The sequence below is a fragment of the Marmota monax genome, unplaced genomic scaffold (genome assembly GCF_021218885.2).
Source record: "Marmota monax isolate L192 unplaced genomic scaffold, Marmota_monax_Labrador192_F-V1.1 WCK01_AAM20220418_F8-fsc00052, whole genome shotgun sequence".
Classification (NCBI taxonomy): Eukaryota; Metazoa; Chordata; class Mammalia; order Rodentia; family Sciuridae; genus Marmota; species Marmota monax.
The window spans coordinates 6,163,690-6,184,305 of NW_026693473.1; the positions used below are offsets into that span (position 1 = coordinate 6,163,690).

General features: G+C 43.0%; 1 protein-coding gene across 1 annotated transcript in view; it reads right to left on the minus strand.

Moving 5' to 3' along the window:
- The window catches only part of Slc12a8 (solute carrier family 12 member 8), a 116,944-nt gene extending 105,277 nt beyond the window's left edge, over window positions 1-11,667 (minus strand). Inside the window, exons 1-2 of the mRNA XM_046457980.1 lie at window positions 11,524-11,667; window positions 6,242-6,433 (exon numbers count right to left, since the gene is read on the minus strand). Coding sequence (XP_046313936.1) covers window positions 6,242-6,433; window positions 11,524-11,625 — 294 coding nt within the window. The 5' untranslated portion in view covers window positions 11,626-11,667. The remainder of the gene's footprint in view (window positions 1-6,241; window positions 6,434-11,523) is intronic.
- Window positions 11,668-20,616: the final 8,949 nt, after the last annotated feature.

Here is a 20,616-nt window from a genome sequence, read left to right on the forward strand (position 1 = left end):
AATCATATCATCCTCTCAAAATTTAAGAGTTTGGGAAAGGAGAAAGGGTGTTTATAGAGATTTCATATTTGGTCAGGGATGAGATAGTAAACAACATTTTATCTGGGAGGAATATAAAAAGTAAAAGAAATAAGAAATAGGAAAAAGAAAGGTATGCTTAATTATAGCTTCTAAGGGTTGTCCGCTACCACAAGAACTAAAAACATAATAAAATGCCAAATCAATTAGGGCGAAAATGCAATGCAAATAAATTTGACCCCTGTTGGCAAAGCCAGAAGTAGTAAAAAATAAAATTTAAAATTATCTATACAGCAATGAACAGGAGAATTCTAAAAACCCAAGAGACTCAACCAAACTTGCCTCTAGAGGAGGAAAAAAAAAAGAAAAGAAAAAAAGAATTTAATCCTAAATGTTTTTATTCGTTAAAAGAGAAAGAAAAATAAAGGAACAAAGTATCAACTGAAAAGTCACAAGAAGGTGAACATAAATAAATGAGAGTATAAAAGGAAGTATTTAATATAAAGAAATATAAAATTGAAGAGAAATGACACAAAAATCAAAATATAACCCTTTAAGAAAAATCAATAAAATGGATAACCCCTGGTAACCTGATTAAAAAGAAAAGAGAGAATGCAAAAACATAGACTATTAGGAATGAAAAAGGAATAAAACTACTGTGAGCACTGAAGGACCCGGCTGGACGAAAACTTCACGGATCATCTGAGCCTTTTGTTCAGGAACGGGATAAGGCGCACAGGAATAGACCCGCTCTCCTGGTGGAAAATGAGCCCCTGGCCAAAGGGGGAATTGGGGCTTATACTGGCTATACTCAGAGCGTGTCAGTTTGGGCACTCAGGAATTTGGGTCTTTGTGCTGGGGGTCAGTGGCCAGCACCTGGAGAGGATTTATCTTGGAAGAGATTAGTGTCTCCTAGAGACTATCATTCTAGGTTTGATGAAACACTTTCTCCCCGCCAGTGGCCAGCATCTGAAAAGGATTTATCTTGAGAGAGAAGAAGGCTAGCCATGTATGGTTTTCTTTTTCACTCCCTTTTCCCAGGCCACATTATCTTAGGGTTTTTCATTTTCCATATCTAACAACGACTAATAAAGAAAAATGAAATGGAGAACAAAAATGTGCCATAAATTAGGTATGCTCATATTATTCAATATTCAGTAAGTACTATGCGCATAAAGTGAAAACACTGACCTAGGGGAATATCTGTGACTTCAGGTTAAGTGAGACCCCCATGATGTGGAATAGAGTATGAACTTTGTTTATAAAAATAAGCAAGTCCTTCAAATCCCCACCCGTGTGTGACTAGAGTGGTGGAAGACAATGTAAGCTGTGGACACTGGCTGCCTTGGGTGGGGACAGCTCACTTTTCATTACGTTACATTATGGCTGATGCACTAACTGACTACAGTGAAGATCATTTTGCCCTTTTATATCAACTTATAAAGGAAAAAAATAAAAATAAACATACTGAGAGTACCATTATATTTATGCAAAACTACATTGGGGTATGTTGTAGCCCTGTGTTCAGGGAAGCAGCCCAGGATCAAGGCCTTCATCACCCCTGGCTCACAACAGCCATCTCAATGCTGGTCTGAGCTCGGCACAAGGCATGGACTATCAGTGATTGCCCCTTCCCCACAGCAAGGAAACTACCTTAAGGTCTACCTTCCAACCTACACCACTCTTTCTTGGAAAGCATTCCTGGTGATTTGTGTAAATATCTCCAGCGGTTGTTTTTAGTTTTTAATTTTCTGGCAGTACCAGGAGTTAAACCCAGAGGCATTTTACCCTGGAACCACATCCTAGGCCTTTTGATTTTTTATTTTGAGACAGGGTCTCACTAAGTTGCTTGACGCCTTGCTAAATCACTGAAGTTAGCCTCAAACCTATGAACTTTCCTCCTCAATCTCTCAAGTCACTGGGATTACAGGCATGCACCACTGCACCCAGCATCCAGTATTTGTTATATTTTTAAAGTATTTTCATTTCCTCCTGAAGTTTATAACCATAGGTATTCCTATTTCTTTTCCATTTTCTTTTTTTTATTTATTTATTTTTTGGCGGACACAACATCTTTGTTTGTATGTGGTGCTGAGGATCGAACCCGGGCTGCACACATGCCAGGCGAGCGCACCACCGCTTGAGCCACATCCCCAGCCCTTCTTTTCCATTTTCTAAGAGAAATTTCTCTAACTCCCTGCCATAAGACACAGGGAGTGTCACTAACCATTTTAAAGAGACAGTGGGGACTATACCTCCATTCCAAGGTATTTGTTTTAGAAGAACTGCACATGCACAGTCATAGGCATTTCCCCTCCACCTTCAGGTACCCAGTTAGAGGACTAGAGCTGTCCCTCCACTCACCTTCTTCTGTCACAAACCCATGATTTTGGTTGAAGCTGGTAACAGTTTTGCACATGTGCTAATCCCATGAGGAAAACTCCAGGCCTCTGTCAAGTCTATAAAAGATTTCCAGTTCCCCACTGTTTTTGTACAGAGCACAGTAGCCATTATAAATGCTTATAGACAGGTCAGTATGCTGAAGACAGACATTCTGGTGTCTAGTTAAGAAGCCTTCAGACTGATATGGGTGGGTGAGTGGGGCAGGGAGTGAGGAGGGTCTCTAACCATCTTCCCCTCCTAGCCAAAGGAGTCTGGTCCCACAGGGAAGCTTGTTACATGGGTCTCAGAAGTGAGGGAAGAAGGGCTTGGGATCATTATGGTTTAGATATGAAGTGTTTCCCAAAGACTCGTGGTAAAGGCTTGGTCCCCAAAGCACCAGCGTTCAGAAATGGGGCTCTGGGGAAGGGATTGGGTGGTGAGAGCTCTGACTAGTCTATTGATGAATTCTTAGCTGCTAGCATCATGGGGAGGTGGGGAAAACTGTGGGAGGTGGGAAAACTGTAGGAGGTGGGTCCTTCTTGCAGAAGCAGCTCACTGAGGGCAGGCTCCAATGGTGTCTATCTTGTCCCCAACCTCTCCTATCCTCTGTCCGTCTGCTTCCCAGCTGCAGTGAGGTGAGCAGCTTTATTCTACCACACCTTCCACGGTGATGTGCTGCCTTCCCACAGATCCAGACACAGGAGCCAGCCAGCCAGGGATTGAACCCTCTGAAACCAAAATAAGTCTGTCCTCTTTTAAGTTGTTCATATTGATTATTTTGTTAGAGTGAGAAAAAGCTGACTAAAACAGGGAGAACAAAGGACGTCCACAAGATTTTTGCAAGCTTTTAAAATAATTATTCTAGTGTTTGCATCTCTTAAGTTTTGATGCTGTAGGACAGGGGCTGGCAAACTGGCTCACTGGCCAAATCCTGATTGCTGCCTGTTTTGAGACAGAGAGCAATGTCTTTTTTTTTTTTTTTTTTTGGTACTAGGGATTGAACCCAGAGGCACTTTGCTATCATACTTCATCCCTAGCCCTTTTTATTTTTTATTTTGACACAATATCTTTATTTTATTTATTTATTTTTATGTAGTGTTGAGGATCGAACCCAGGGCCTCACACATGCTAGGCAAGCGCTCTACCACTGAGCCACAACTCCAGCCCCTATTTTTTATTTTGAGATAGGGTCTCAGGTAAGTTGCTGAGGCTGCCTAGAACTTGAGATCCTCCTGCCTCAGTCTCCTGAGTTTATGGGATTACAGGCACATGCCACACTCCAGACTTCTATGGCTGCTTTTGCACTATAATGACAGAGTTAATTGCTTGTGACAGAAACATGCAAAGCCAAAATATTTACTATTAAGTCCTTTATAGAAGTTTGCCAACCCCTGCAGGAACAATCTGCCCTAGTAATCATTCAAAGCCAGACAATCTGCCCTAGTAATCTTTCAAAATTAATGAATGCATGCATGTGCTGGGATGAGGACATGAGAGGGTTAATACAAACCAGGAACAGGGAACCTCAGAAACCCCAACCATACCTAGAACAAAGAGCTCAGATGAGTAACCTAACTTGACACCCAAGAAACCAAAAGAGAAGAGCAAACTAAACTCAAAGAAAGCAGAGGGAAGGAAATAATAAAGACAAGAGCATAAATAAGTGATATAGAGACCAGAACAATAACTGAGAAAATCAACAAAATCAAAAATTGGTTCTTTGCAGACAAATCTTTACCTAGGTTGATCTAGAAAAAAAGTGAGAAGATCCAAATCACTAAAATTAGGAATGAAAGATGGATACAAAAACAGAGAGGATTATAAAGGACTCTGTAAAAAATATGTCAATACGATAACCTAGATGAAACAGAAACATCCTTAAAAAGATGCAAGCTTATGAAGCTGGCTCCAAAAGGAACAGAAACGTGGAACAAGCCCACGTAAGTAGAGACTGAATTAGAATCAAAACTTTCTACAAAGAAAATGCCATAGTCTCACTGCTGAATTTCACCAAACATTTAAAGAATTAACATCAAACACTTCCAAAAAACTAGAAGAGAAGGGAACACCTCCCAACGCACTCTGTGAGGCCAGCAGTAGCCTCACACCAAAACCAGACAAAGACGTCACATCCCAAAAAACTACAGGCCAACAGACCTCATGAATATGCACAAAAAGTCCTCAACATACTAGAAAACAAAGCCAGTAACACATACAGGATTAAACAGAAACCACACCCTGCTCAGAGACTGCAGCCTGGGGTAGCTTCAGACAAAGCAGAGGCGTGACGAAGACACTGATCAGAGGCACTTGGAGATATCTGACCAAGGCCCAAGTGGGAAGAAGGCAGAACAGCAGAGCTGCTGACACAGAGGCTTCTCTCAGCCGCCAGGGCTGAGAAAACATCTTTCTCATATTTCCTTCCAAATAAGCCCACTGAAGGGAGACTAAGTAAACCAGCTTCTTCTCTTTATCCTGGGTATTCAGAGCTGGCACCTGCTTCTAGAAGCTGGCTTGTCCCTGCCCAGGGAGTGGGGAGAGCAAGGACTTCTGTGTCCACCCTGCAGCCCATTTGGCTCCACAATAGTAGAGCTAGGCACAAATCCTCAGGGGAATAAAGTATACCAGCCACTCATTATTCACCTTGCAGACAATAGTTTGAACATCTTTTACCCAAAAGGCATGGATAATCAGAAATGTTACAGATTTCCGAATTTTTCTGATTTTGGTATATGTGCATAGACTTTGTGGGCTGAGCATCCTAATGTGAAAATCTGAAGTCAGAAATGTTTCAAAATACGAAACTTTTGAGCACCATTCAATATAAGGTTATAAAAAAATTTAGATTTTGGAACATTTTAGATTTTGGATTTTCAGATTAGGGATGGTTGACCTATACTATTCTTAAAGAACTTTCTTTGGTAAAAGCACATGCTCTTAAACAGTCAGTGACAACCCATCTGCCTTCCCTGCAGACAGACAGACAGTCTCTCTCTCTCTCTCTCTCTCTCTCTCTCTCTCTCTCTCTCTCTCTCTCCCTCTCTCTCTCTCTCTACTTTATGCTGTTAGAGAATCAGATGTATTTCTTATGAAATCCCTTACCTGTGCTACCTAAAAATAAAAGAAACAAAACCAATGTCTTCCTTGAGGAGACTCTTGGACTCTTCTTTACACAAATTCTTTAAGCTGTTTTGAAAACCACCTTTTGTGGGTACCGTAGAATCTTTTTCAATCCAAGAAATGCTTACAAAGAACTGCTTCTTAGTGTCTGTAGTTTGTTTCCTCAGCATTAAGTCACCGCCTTGTGTTTTAGCTAAATAAGCCTTAGAACTGCTCCTTGCTGGCTGGTTTTCTATATGCCTTCATCCAGCCTGATGAGGCGGTCTCCTCGTCGCCATCCTCTTTCTCAGATACAGAGTCCACACAAGGGCTTTCAGCCTCCCTGTTAAGGTCACCTGAGTCATCAAATGTGTGTGAGAGCTCCAGCTCAGTTGACAAGGGCCTCCTTCCAAGAAAGTCCCTTGGCACAGGCAGAATGCCTTCTCTTCAGCACAAAAATGCCCTGGTCCCAGGCCACATGGCTGCCACCTGGGCTCCAGCTGCTATGGTGCACACCCTTCCTAGCCAGGCAGCAAGAATGGTGCTGGGCCAAGCCCCTTGTCAAATCAGGAATCCATGAGGCAGGAATGGTGGGAGCAGGAGCTCTGGACTAAGGGGTCAGGGATCTGGACCAGAGCCAGGTAGAAAGAGGAAGGGGAGAGAAGATGGTGAGAAGAGAAGAAGCAGAGCGCAGGCGGGGGGTGGGGGGGGTGCTGGGGTCGTCCGCTGTTGGCAGCCTCACCTGTCCAAACACATAGAGCAGCCCGATGGTGCCTCCCATCTGCCCGCCGAGGACGGAGGAGATCATGGAGTAGACGCCGCCACTGCCCATGCCAACCTGCTCCCCAACGCCGATGCCAGACAGCACAGTAACAAGGGCCACGAGGATGACAAAGGACACCAGAAGCATGCCCATGAGCACACCCGTGTTTCCCTGTAGAACAGCAAGGATCAAGATGAGGGTGAGCAGCGGAGGTCCTGCCAGAGTGGTCCCCAGTGGGAACACTAACCACTTCCCCTCACCCTGGGACCCACTGCCTTAGAATGGGGGTGGGGGCGCCCCAAGTAGGGCAACCGGAAACAGTTGAAAGACACCACCAGAGCTAAGGCCCATGAGGAGTACTTTAAATCCTCCAATGACTTCCCATCACCTATGTAGTAAAGTTGAAGCACTCAGTATAGTCATGAGGCACCTTCTCATCTGTTACTCTGTGCCCTACCATGCAGGGACATGTTTTGTCCCGCCACCTGCTTACCTACATGACTGGAATGCCTTTACTGTTCATTCTATGCTTTTGCCATGTTAAAGCCAATGCATCCTTAAAGACTCCATGTTTAGGATTTCCTCCCTCAGGAGCCATCCCTATAATGCTTCGGGGCTCCTCCAGGATCCAGGGTTTAGTACTTATTGCAATACTTGCCATACTTGCCAGGGGTTTTCCTCCCTGGCAAAATTCCTTTCTACTACAACATTGCCACATAGTAGACCTAGGAGAAGAAAGCCCTCTGCCTGCTACTCTTTCACAGGCCACTGGGGAAGAAAGTTCTGGGGACATACTGTTCATCTAGCTTTGGAACTACCTGCAAGCAAGACCTGGCTGATTGTAAGAGTGCAGGGGACATGTGCAGGCACCAGAAGGAATCGCTGCAGTAAACTTTCCCATTCATTTGTGCTTTCTCTCGCATGAGTTTTTCACATGTTTTTTAGCTTGAAGTACTGTGGGTTTTATTATTATTATTATTATTATTATTATTATTATTATTGTTGTTGTTGTTGACTACCTCAAATTTCCTATGGGAATAAGCAGAATAGGAAAAAAAAAATGTGGGACTGGGAATGTAGCTCAGTGGTAAAGTATCTGCCTAGCATGCCTGAAGAACTGGATTCTATGCCCAGAATTAAAAGAAAAGACTGAAAAAGAAAAGACAGGTAAATCTGAGATGTTAAGTGCTGCATCAGGGTGCAATAAGATAGCTGTAGCAACGCACTAGTCATTAGTCTTTGAAAAAGGGATGAGCCTCTGACCATCTGACCTAGCATGGAACTGAGGAGCAAGGAGAGGGTCTCCTAGGGGACACTCAGGTCAAGAAAGGAATGTGCATCTGCATAGGTAGGGCTCTGAATGCAAACTGCATATTGAGTACAAGTAGACAGGGTGTCTCCTCAACTGTGGCTACTGGGACTTTACCTCTGCTCAGTTTGCTCTTTTGTAAAATTGAGATAATATTTATCTCAGGGTTGTCAGGAAATAACAAATCTTAGGGGGATTAAATACATACAGGGTACTTAGAATGCCATCCAGGATATAAGGGCTTGATAAACTTTATTTGCTATATTCTTATTTTGCTATAAATTTTATGTCACTATTATTACTATTGTTCATTATTGTTATGCAGTTTATACGTATTCTACCCACTCACTCTCCTTCTCCTTAGTGGCTAGACTGGAGCATGAGGATATCTGTGGCTCCCTCTGGGAACAAGACATCAACAGTTGTGTGGGTATGTGTACAAAAACCCAGCCACAGCCACACAGTTCACATCGCTGTTGGGATTTCTAGGGTTGGCAGTGTTAAATGATTCCAGAGGTGAGACAGGGGCAAAAGAAGAACTGACAGGAGCCAATCATAATGCCTACTTGCCCACCCCAATGCCCCAGCACCAGCTGCCCCCAGGCAGATGGCCTTAAACTATATGTGAGTATGACATCTCAACATGCTGGGGACTAATTTTGCTGATTTTATACTTATAAGGAAATTCCATAGGATCATGTTCATACCTATAAATTGTCTGCATGTAAAAATAAAATATCCAATAACATATTTAAATTTTCATACTAGAATGACCACTTCACCATTTTTCAGATTATAAGTATGCCTCCAAATTATTCCATACAGTTAAAATCTTCCATTTAAAAACTAATAATTTTGTCATGATCTCTACCATTTTCATTTTATGCCATTCCCTAGAAGCTCTATATTTAGAGTTCTATATTATTTTTGGCATTTCATGTTTGCCTTTGTTTTCATGATCAAATATGATTTTTCAGGTAAAACTAATGTCAGAGCTGAAAACTACAGATCATTTTAAGACAAAAGGATGTATTTGTGTGGTAGACAAACTTAAAGATAGCCCCAGTGATCCCTGTCCCTTGGTATTTCTGTCCTTGTGTAATACCCAGCCTTTTGGGTTTAGGCTGCACCAAATGACTCACTCTTTTAAAGTATGCAAATATTTTGTCAGTCACTCAAAATGATCACATTAGTTGAAATTTATTTCATAGTTTTTGAAGTGCAAATTTAAACATGCACAAACTTCTATTTTAGGCTATTTGTTTTATCCATGTAGTGACTTGCTTTTAATAATTAGAATACAGAAGTGACAGAATCTGTGATTAGGATAGTAAAAAGACTATGGCTTCTGTCTCATGCTCTTGCTCTCTCCTCCTCTCTTAGATTGCTCACCCTTGTAGAAGTCTGCTGCCTTTTCATGAGGCAACCCTAGCAGACATCCACATGATGAGGACCCAGGCCTGGGTCAATAACCACTTCCCGGCACCCCAGCTGAAGCTTCAGAGGAGACTGCAGCCTGACCAACAGCTTGACCAAAACCCTCAAGCAAGAGGCACCCAGCTAAAATTGTACCTGGATCCCCAAATCACAGAAACTGTAAGAGAAAACATATTTATTGCTTTAATATTAGGGTAATTTGATATGCAATAATAATAACTAATGTAACTTATACCTTCGCTTTGGGGATGGAACTAATAGTTCTTGACAGCCCTTAAAAAAAAAGGGGTGGTGGAGCTAAAGGACTAAGAGTCTGTTCTCCATCCACCTTTCCATAACCATCCTTACAGGAACAGAGCTCAGGAATCCCAGGCTGACACTGATCAGGCCTCCTCTGCCTTAGAGGTCAGGTTGATGGGCCTTGGTTGGACATAGGCTGGAGAGTTACTAAGCAGTGAGGTGACCACCACAGGAAGAAGAAGAACAAGGTCAGGTCCCAAAAGCCTCAGCCTACCTGCCAAGATGAACAGTCTGGGCTTGCGGCTATGTTTTTGTAAGTCTGGGGCCCCCATAAATTTAGCGGGCTTATGAGAGGCATAAATTCTTAGCATAAACACTAATTTATTGACACCAATCTAAGCTTCCTATGCATTAAAAATAAAAAATTTCAGACTCACCCAGGTACAGTAAAGGCTGAACCCTGAGGTAAGGACTGGGATGTGACTGAACAAGAGCTTAGGAAAATTTGGCCTTATCCAGGCCTCTTGATGGGGAAATCCAAGAACTCTGCACATCCCACCACCATGGAGCTGTAATCCCCTGGAATATGCCCATGGAATGGTTAATTTTATGTGTCCACTGTAGTGACCAGTGGTTTAGTCAGACACTAGTCTAAATATTGCTGTAAAGGTATTTTAAAGTTGTGATTAAAATAATCAATTGTCATAAAGTAAAGAGGTTACCCTCCATAATGTGGGTGGGCCTCTTCGGATCAGTAGAAGGCCCTATGAGCAAAGACTAAGGTTTCCCAAAGAAGGATTCTGCCTCTAAGCTGCAATGTAGAAATTCTGCATGAGCTTTCCACCTTCAAACTCAAAACTTACCTGATAATATATACCTTGTATGTGTGGATCTCCTCTGGCATTGGCTCTGTTACTTTAGGAATATTCTATACCTTCAACAGCCCTCTCTTCCACCTGTCTGGTCCAACTCACCCTTCAAGGCCTTCCAAACTGCACCTCTCCCCAGGAAGCTTTCCTGGACACTTCCGTGAATGCAGCATCCTCAGCCTGTTCCACCCCTGAGGTGTTTCCCGCTGCTCTGATGACATGACTCTGCCCACTATGGGAAGGAGGAGGTGTTGGGTTTTGCAATTCCATTGGCACTAGTAGTGCTAGCACACAACAGGTATTCACCTTTTCTTCTGGGCCTATTTGGTATACTGAAGTCCCACCATGGGAGAAGGCACAATATGAAGGGCTGAGGACCCTGCTCAGGGTGCACACCTGTATGGAAGAATGCTTTTGCATAAAACAAAGGAAAGGACTTTTGTTCTCTGTGCAGAGAAAGACAAACTAACCCCGTAGGACCTTGTGCAGGGCAATCTATCCCCCAGAGGTAAGGAGCCTACACCTCTGACTAAGGGCCCCCATGCATGGTCACACACAGAGTCAGGGAGAGTGGGAGAAGGCAACCATGTGGGTGAGGAGCTGGTGCATTAGCAGGACACAGGAAAGATAAGAAGGCCAGAGAGGGTCACAAGCTGGAAGCAAAACTGCCACCCATCTGATCTCTCTGCTCATCTCTAGTCCCACCCATGATGACCCGTGACTCTTTGGGTAATCAAATCCATGGGGAAGCTTCTATTGGAACCTGTGAGTCCCGGGCTCACAGACTCTCATTTAAAGAGCAATGCCATGTGGGGCACAGTGGCACACACCTGTGATTCCAGCAACTCAGAAGGCTCAGGCAGAAGGATCATAAGTTCAACGCCAGCCTCACGATTTAGTGAGGCCCTAAACAACTTAGCGAGATCCTGTCTCAAAATAAAATAAAATATAAAAGGCTGGGGATTTAGCCCAGTGGTTAAGCACCCCCAGGTTCAATTCCCAGAACCAAAAAATAAATAAATAAACAATGCCAAGGAGCTGGGGATGTTTCTCATTGATGGAGCGCTAGCCTCACACTTATAAGGCCTTGGGTTTGATTCCCCAGCACCACAGAAAAAGAAAAAAGATTTTTAAAAAAACAATGCCAATTAATACTTACAACTACTAATAAAATAGAACAATTATAACAATAAAAATTGTAAATCAGGCATACAACCACTAATAAAAATAGAACAATCATAACAATAAAAAGCCATGCCAGCTCGCCACTTACTTGTGTCCTATTTCATGTTTCAGGAGCACCTGTGCTTCAGGAAACTATTGCCTGCACTGAAGGATGCCAAGCAGGACAGCTTTCCAGATTGTGGACCCACAAGAGGCACCAGGGCCACCAGCTCATCACTTACCACCAGCCAGCCGGTCCTCAAGAACAGGACAACCCCAAAAATGTTGATCATGCAGGACGTGAACACACCATCCCAGGTCCCAAACAGCACTGGCTCCCACATGAACAGCTGGATCTTCCACCAGGGCTGGGGCTGGGCCAGGACACCCTGACAAGAGAGCACACTGATGTCATCTGAGCCACCACCAGGAGGGCCAGGGAAGGCAGGAGAAGGAGGAGTGGACCAGGAAGAGGCAGGAATCCTCCTGGGCAATCATGTGTTTTCAAAAGTGTGCACACACTCTCACAAACACACACTCTGAGGGGTTTTGTGTTTTTGTTTTTGTTTTGGGGGGGGAGGCATTGGGAGATGAACTCAGGGACACTTTGCCACTGAGCTACACTCCTGGGTCTTTTTATTTTGAGATGGTCTTGCTAAGTTGCTAAGGCTGGCCTAGAGCTTTCGATCCTCCTGCCTCAGCCTCCCAAGTTGCTGGGATGACAGGCCTGCACCACCACACCTGGCACACACACAGTTTTGAGGATTGAGTCCACAACAGGGTCACTATTCTCTACAAATACCAGGGACTACTATACCCGTGTGTAGCAGAAACTAGCTATTCCACAAAAACTGACTTCCTTTCCTTTTGGCCGCACAGGTAGGCTACATTTCCCAGCCTTTCTGCAGGTGTGGCCATGTGACATGAAGGTGGCAAAAACACCCTGGGCCCCAGCTCAGGCAGTGGTCACCGTTCTGGGCAGCATCTCTTTGCTTTTCAGTCCAAGGTCCTATGGCTGAAGGCAGCTCCCAGGGGTTACTAATCTTCAGATAACCTGACTTTCACTCTTTGCTTCTTCAGCCTTTCCAACCCCCGCCCCACCATAATCAATCCTGGGTATCAGATTCCCTGTTTAATACCTACAATAGTTTCCATTTTCCTGACTGAACACTGACCAGGTGACCCCTATGTCTTCTTCCCTTCCAAGACCCTAGGATTTTAAACCATTGTTTGGCAGCTGTTCAAGCATGAGAGGTCAGTAATTGGTTCAACAGATTCTCTGCTGGTTTTTCCAAATCAAAAAATAACCAAGGCATTTATAAACACTCAAATAGAAACCCATTACTGATAAAATTAAAAGCTTGTGGAAATACTAAAATGATCTTAAGCAAAAGCAATAGCAACTCTTACTGTAAACTGTTCCTGCATAGATTGTGTCTTCCATTACCCTCAAACTATGCAGCAAGGATTAATGATTCTCCGTGAGCGGGTTGGGGTGGATGGGGAGGAGGAGGAGCCCAACTAAGAGCCCCTGTACAGTGATTCCATCACTGGTGAGTGTGTATTATCTGCAAAAGCATAAAATACAAGAGTGCAAGAAAAAAATCTAAGATCCAGAGTCACAGGGGCACGGCTCCTCAATGGCTAAGATCAGGAGATGCAGGTATCACCTAGGGCCAAGACTGGGGCAACTACTCTTCCTCCTCTCCTGCCACACAATCACAGGCAAGGAAGGGCCTCAAATAAGCAGTGGTCACTAGATGCTGGGAAGGAAGGGGGAGGGGAAAGGGAGGTTGGGTAATGGGAAGCAACACAGAGACAAGTGGAATTAGTCCTAATGCTCCACAGCACCAAAGGGTGACTATAGTTGACAACGACTTATTATATATTTCAAAATAACTAGAAGAAATGAGTTCAAAGGTTCCCGGAAAAAAGAAATGATAAATGTTTGAGGCGATAGAGATGCTAATTACCCTGATAGGATCATTACACATTGTAGACATGTATTGAATTCTTGTACTGTAGCCCATACATATGTACAAATTTTATGGGTCATTTTTTTCTAATTTAAAAAGATACATTAGGAAAATTTTCTGCCCTAAATTTGAGTCTTTCTGGTTTCAAACATTAACAGGAAAGAAGGAGGCAAAAAACAAAGGAAGGAAGGATGGAAAGAAAGAGGCTCAAGAAATAAGTGGAGACATCAATTAAGCCACATGGGACAGATGGTTTGGGGACTCCTTGGTTTCCCTATCAGTCCTGACCGCTGAGTTCTCAGCTCCAGCTGGAGCTTCTTTTATCTGGGTACATGACAATCACAGAACCTCAAGCAATAAAGGTGACAACAGTCATTGTGGTTCAAAGAGAAGACTGACAATCTATGTTTGTCCTTGAATAGATGGTACCAAGGGACCTGCCTGGTGAATGCAGGATCGTTTTCCAGGTTCCTCATCTCAAAACTCAGGACACAGAAGACTTCCTGCATCTTCTTGTGCTCAACTTCCTATCAGAGCTTGCTGCAGACCTAATATCATTAGAAGCAGTAATAACAGCCACTATCAGCAACAAATAAGAGGAATAGTGGGCTGTGGCTGTAGCTCAGTGGTAGACAGCACTTGCTTTGTATGTGTGAGGCACTGGGTTCAATTCTCAGTACCGCATATAAATAAATGAATAAAATAAAGGTCCATCAACAAATATATTAAAAAAAAGAGTAATAGTTTAGAGAGGGTGGTCAGCTTCCATAGAAGTCTTCTTCTTTGACCCTTAGTACAACAGCCCTGGGAAGCAGGCAGGGAGAGGGGCCCTGCTTGGAGATGGGAGGACTGGCTGCCCTAAGTCCCTCAGCCAGGGATCCATCCAGGCTGTAAAATTTGTGCTTTCCCCTGTACCATACTTACCTAAAGGTTACTTGCCCTTTTCTGCCCTAAATTTAAGTCTTTCAGGTTTTAAACATTAACATTCTGGACTAGACTTAACTGCGCACCCATCTGCCTTACCCACAAAATGCCTTTGGTGATATTTTTCAACTTTTCACTCTGAAGGTTGTTTTGTTTACCTAATTGAGTGTGGAAAGCCTTCCTTTCCCTTGATCTTTTTTGTCTAGAAAACTTAAGAGTTCTTTTTTTTATTATTACTAGTTTTAGTTGTTAATGGACCTTTATTTTATTTATATTCAGGGCTGAGAATCGAACCCAGTGCCTCTACACATGCTAGGCAAACACTATACCACTGAGCTACAACCCCAGCCCACCCTTAAGGGTTCTTTACTTCTACAGCACACAGAACCTTTAGGAAACCCTTTACCCAGAGAAGGAAAATGTAACTGGTTTGAAAAGGGTTTGGTGACTGAGCCAAAGCTTGTTTCAGGATGTTTAAGGGTGTGTACCTACTTTTTATCACCAATTGATCAAAGAACATAACTGAGTCTTCCCATAGCCTATTCAACAAAAAAGGACTGGCAGGAAGAGCCTGAGTTTGACCCTAAGATTGAAATACGAAGTTTCTTAGAGAGATCACATAAGCCCATTTAGAGGGAGTGAAGGAAAAGGAAAAAACAACAGCTTGGAGAAAGGGAAAGAGGAGGAGATGGAGAATCCTCAAATGAAATGCAAGATAAGTAAAGCAGAGACCCAGAGGACCGTTCCCCAGACTGTGCTGAAACGACATGCTACTTCCTAGGCATCCACATAAAAGCACCAGCTCCGGCGTCACCACTTGTGCAATGCCATTCAACCTTGTGCTATTGCCCAGAGTTGCTTCAGGAGGGTATGGTCTCCACCGTTCAACCACTACCTGGCACGGTGACTACCAGCTCAGATGGGCTGAAGGACAGGGCCACTGTGTGCAGAGAAGGCAGTATATCAGTTCTCATGCCTACCACACACTTTGTGATTCTCCTGGGACCTCAGACTCACCTCCTTCCTCTGGGGAAGGGGAAGGAATCCCCTCTCGTGTCCCAACAAAGCCCATGGCCCAGTCATTTCCACTGCCTCAAGAGGAATGGCTGGGATGAAGGATGAGGATAGTTAGGCCAGTTCTGGGCTAGCCTGCTGAGCAGAACAGAGGTGTGATCCCAAATGTTAGTAGCTACCTTTCGAAATTAGTTGTCCACGGTTTTGAGTCCTGGTCATCAATTCCAAACTGAGGAGAATCTCCTTTGATGTTCTGTAGACACACAGGCTGGGGAAAGGGAGGAAGCTAAAGGATGCTTGCTATGCCTAATGTGGGGTCCACTGGGAAGAAGAGATGCAGGCTGAGAAGGATGAAGAAAGTGAGGAGAATTGGTCCTGCAGAAAGGGCACCATAAGTCATTCTCAGGGGCCAGACTCCTCTCTCCCCTGAGGACCCTCAGCCTGGAGGGCAGGCTTGACAGGTTACAGGGGTACTGCTACTGGGAGCCTGGCCCCAGGCAACCACTCCTTGGACTGCTCACTGCTAGAGTTCTCCTTCCCAAGCCCCCAGGACAAGAAGTCCTCAGCACCCAGGGACCTGCACTCAACACAGGGAAAGCCATGGCTACCTGGTGGATGTTTTTAGGTCCCTGAGAGTAGTCTTTCTCCTGTGAATAGAGAACTTCCACATACTTGAGCAGAGACTAAAAGGCTGGGGAAAACACTAGGTAGGAATGCACCCAGCAAGTTGAGCTGAATAAGAGATAGAAAAGTCCTGCCAGAGGCAATGATATGGGCTCATGCCTGGGAGCCTTTTAACACACCTGAAATGTGAAATGACACCTTTCCTCTCTTCTGGCAACTGAAGGGGAAAAAAATTAAAAACTCACCTTCTTCCCATCTAGGTCAGGAGTGGGTCAAAGCAAGATAGGACTTGCCCTTTTCTCCCCAGGTATACCTGCAAAGACTGGCTCTACCCAGATTATGCTGCAAACAAATGAACCAGCAGCTTGCTTTCTGAAACTTAATTATTTAATTATTAATTAAACACCAGAGAATAGGCTCGAGCTGCTGCTGAACTGTGACCCAGCGGGCAGACTGGAAGATTTATTCCTTTCCTCTGGCTCCGAACAGGCAACATGTGCCCGACCACAGTGACCAAGAAAGATTTGGACAGGAGACCAGCCCAGCCATGGGCTCAACCTGCATAAAATGCTCTGACACACCTGAACCAGAGGGTTTCTGTAGGGTTTGGGGGGAAGATAATTGCGAAAGCTTTGTGTAAGGTTGAAACACCACAGATGATCCTAAATGTGGATGAGGTATTTCTTCAGGGAAGTTGGAAGGCAGACAAAGAAAAGAGTTCTTATGGACTGTGCGGTTTCTCTTTTCCCCAGCTGACTGTTCTCATGGTGAAGGAAGAATTCTTGCTCTCAGGCTCAGATCTCAAAGCTGCCTCACTAGCCCTACCCTGCCCAAGCACTGGCGGAGCCAGCCCTCTGCACTGCAGCAGGAGTTCTAGACTGTTTTAGAAATCCAGTAGACGGCCACCCCCACTCAAGGGGGACATGGAACTAGCTCTGCAGGATGCAACTGGATGTCACCTAAACCTTATTGCCTTGGATTAGGAACATGCTATGTCCTGGCCAGTTCTGAATTAGTGATTCCTAGAGAGGTGAGGTCTTCCTGGCAGTGTCGCTCTCCTCTGCCACAGAAGCAGCTGGAATCCAGTGTCCAGGTCCAGCAGGTCATGCATGTTTGACCCGAGTACTCTCCAGGACTGTGTATCCTCAGAAGTGTCCATGGCTGCAGCTTTCTTGAGGGCACAAACCAGTCACACGGTGGGGCAGCCTCAGAGGGGAAAGACCCTTAGAGGCTGTGAAGACATTGATGCTGATGCAGAAACCCTGCGTTCTGCCACTCAGGACCAAGAGCAGCTCCTTCACCAAGAGCATCCATTTCTGCCCTGGAACACAGAGTGTGCAGACACGTGCTCTGGACACCTGATGCCAGCCCCCAAGTGACAGAATCCTGCAGTGGCAAGGCTATGGCCACCTAAACAAGAGCTTCCCCTACCCTTTCCCATCTCCTTGGCAAAAGGGGAGAGCCTTTCCTACAGGGCTCAGATTGCTGCTAGGGAGTCTACCTGGATTCCACCTGGATTTAACACAAAGAGGAGTAACAGGGACCCTAATGCCCTCTCCACAACAGTAAACCAGTTAAAAACCAACTGCAGGCCTGGGGCAGTAGCTCAGTGGTAGAGCACTTGCTTAGCATGTATGAAGCAGTAAATTATAGATAAATTTTAAAAACTGTGCACTGGGATTGTGGCTCAGACAATGGGTGAGGCCTTGGGTTCGATCCTCAGTACATAAAGATAAAGATAAATAAATAAAGGTATTGTGTCCATCTATGACTAAAAAATATCATAAAGATAAATAAATAAAGGTATTGTGTCCATCTATGACTAAAAAATATCTTAAAAATTTTAAAAAACTGCAAAAGTTTTATTCTCCAATAGATCATCCAATATTATATCCATTTAAAGAATGTTTATGTAATGAGTATATCCTTTCCTATAGTTTAGAGTTTTGGAACCATGTTAATATTTTACAGACTCAAAATCAAATCTATGAGAATTAGAGGTAAAAACTAAAACAGAATGCAAAGAAAGGGAAATCAGTGTAACTGTCTTAACACAACCACACTTCAGGTGGAAAAAATGAGATTATAGGCATGGGCCACTGTGACCAGCTTGGCGTGTTTTTTTTTTCTGTAGGGGTATACATTATTAATTCTGAATATGTTTTCTGTCAATTAGAAGTCTGTGCAAATACTTCAATATATTAACTGGAAGTCAATTTTCTCACTATTGGAGAAGAGGTTCCAACTAAGGAAAGAGGAAGAATAGTATAATGAACCCTGTGGGGATGAGCTGGAATGAGAAGTATCAGTTTGAATTTGTAGTTTTTAATACATACATATATATGCAAACATATAATGTGTGCATACATATACGTGTTGCATACATATATTTAGAGAGAGATACATATACATATGTATATTTATCTTTCTTTTCTCTGTCCACTTAAAGGGTCTATAAGCAAAGACATCCCAGTAGCAATGAACATACCTAGTACTCAGATCATGATTTCTAGATATAATTCCTTACTTAAAGAAACCAGGCGGGGTTCTTTGAAGAAGTCACTGACTCAAGGCTCAGGCAGAAAAAGTATAATATGTACCTATAAGAGCTTGTACCATAAAGTAATGAAGTGCTAAAAAAAAATGGCAAAGATATGTCAAAAGTCTATAGGAGCCAGCCTGAAAGGTCTCCCATTGGCCAAATGCTGGATTATCAAAACAAATAATAATAGCAATAAAATATTCATAGAGTAGAATAAGAATCTGAATCCATGCAAATATAAATAAATGAGTAAATTGAAATGGGAAACAGAAAAGAAAACTTTTTCTTACTGCAGAAAACCAACTAGTGCATGTGGAAGGGATTACAGTGATAGAAAATTACCATTTGCAGCCATCACAGTGATAGCAGATTGGCCAAGAATCATCAATGGATGCTAAAGCTTGTGGGTAAAAGATCAGTGAGGAACAGGATATTTCTATAGTCTCAGATGAGCACCAACAAATGATTTATTAATTATAAAAGGAAAATTAAAATATTTTTAGATTGGATTAACCTAGTGGGCACCACCTTATAGAAGTAACCAAAGTTAACATCATCATGATGGGACAAGTGGAAATCATGTACCTCCTGGTAGATAGGATGCCTTGAGAAGAACCCAACATCGCTTCTCTAGTATTCCTGCCAAAATACAATGCCTTAATCAAGTCATGAAGGATCATGTTCCAAGCTGATGAACATTCTACAAAATAACTGGTTTGTGTTCAACAAAAAATGCCAAGGTCATGAAAGACAAAAAAAAAAAAAAAATCCAGGAAAGTGTTCCATGTTCCTCCCATCTCCTGTAGTATTCTCCTCTAGGAACTGTTCTTTAGTGTCTCCTGTTAAAGAGACCAAAGAGATACAACAACTAAATGCAATGTGTGATCCTGGACTTAATTCTTCACCAGGGAAAGGCAAGGAGGAAGTAATAGGATATTAGTGGCACAACTGGCAAATTTTGCATGTGGAACTATAGATAATAGGATCGTCATGGTTGGTCAGAGAAATTCTTATTATTAAGCACACATGGAAGCATTTATGGCATTTATGGATAAAGAAACATGAATGTCTGCAAATTACTTCCAAATGATTTAGGGGAAAATGAGAGAGAAAGAGATCAAGAGTGAGAGAGAGAGAGAGAGAGAGAGAGAGAGACCCCTAAGAAAACAAAAGGGCAAAATGTTAAACAAGTGGTCAAAGAGTCAAGAATACATATAGACTTTTTTGTTATGACACTATTGCAAGTTCACTATGAATGTGAAATTTTATCAAAATGAAATTTAAAAATAAATAGGTGGTACAACTTTATCAATGATTTAACATCAGCAAACTCAACAATGAAGAATGTTTTTAAGATGGTAAATTTTATGTTGTATATAATTTACCACAATAAAATTTTGGATAATGTTATAGTTTGAATGTGAGGTGTCCCCCAAAAGCTCATGTATGTTGTGAAGTAACCTGTGAACAGGTAAGTAGGTTGTGAAACAATGCAAGAAGGTTCAGAAGAGAAATTATTGGGCTAAAAGAACCTTAATGCAATCAGTGAATTAATCACCAGATGGGATTAATTGAGTGGTAATGAAAGGCAGGTAGGATGTGTCTGCAGGAGGTGTGGTTTGGGGGGCGTGGCTTTGGGGGTATATATTTGTATCTGGCAAGTGGAGTCTCTCTCTCTGCTCTCTGATGGTCATGTTAGCGGCTTCCCTGTGCCACACTCTTCCACCATGATGTTCAGCCTCACCCAGAGCCCCAAGGAATGGAGCCAGACTTCTGTGGACTGAGACCTCTGAAATTCCCTTACAATTGTTCTAGTCAGGTCCTTTAGTCACAGCAGTGAAAAAGCTGACTAAAACGAATATAAATAATAATTTCAATAAAAGCTCTTTTATAAAAGGATCTCAACACTTATTTAAAAAAGAAAAACAAAACAAAACACCTTGTTTGCTCTTGTACCCCTAGTTGCCCAACATGGATTGGATACAGTGGCACCTCATCCCGTTCACTATCCATGGTTTCAGTTACCTGTGGTCAACCTCAGTCTGGAAATATTAATATTTGCCTTGACTCTTTCAAGAAAGAGACCACATTTACATAACTTTTATCAGAGTACATTTTTATAATTGTTCTATTTTATTATTAGTTATTGCCTAATTTGTAAGTCACAGGTAAGTATGTACAGGGAAAAGCAATGTATACAGGATTTAGCATTATGAGTGGTTTCAGGCATTCACTAGGGGTCTTGGGATGTATCT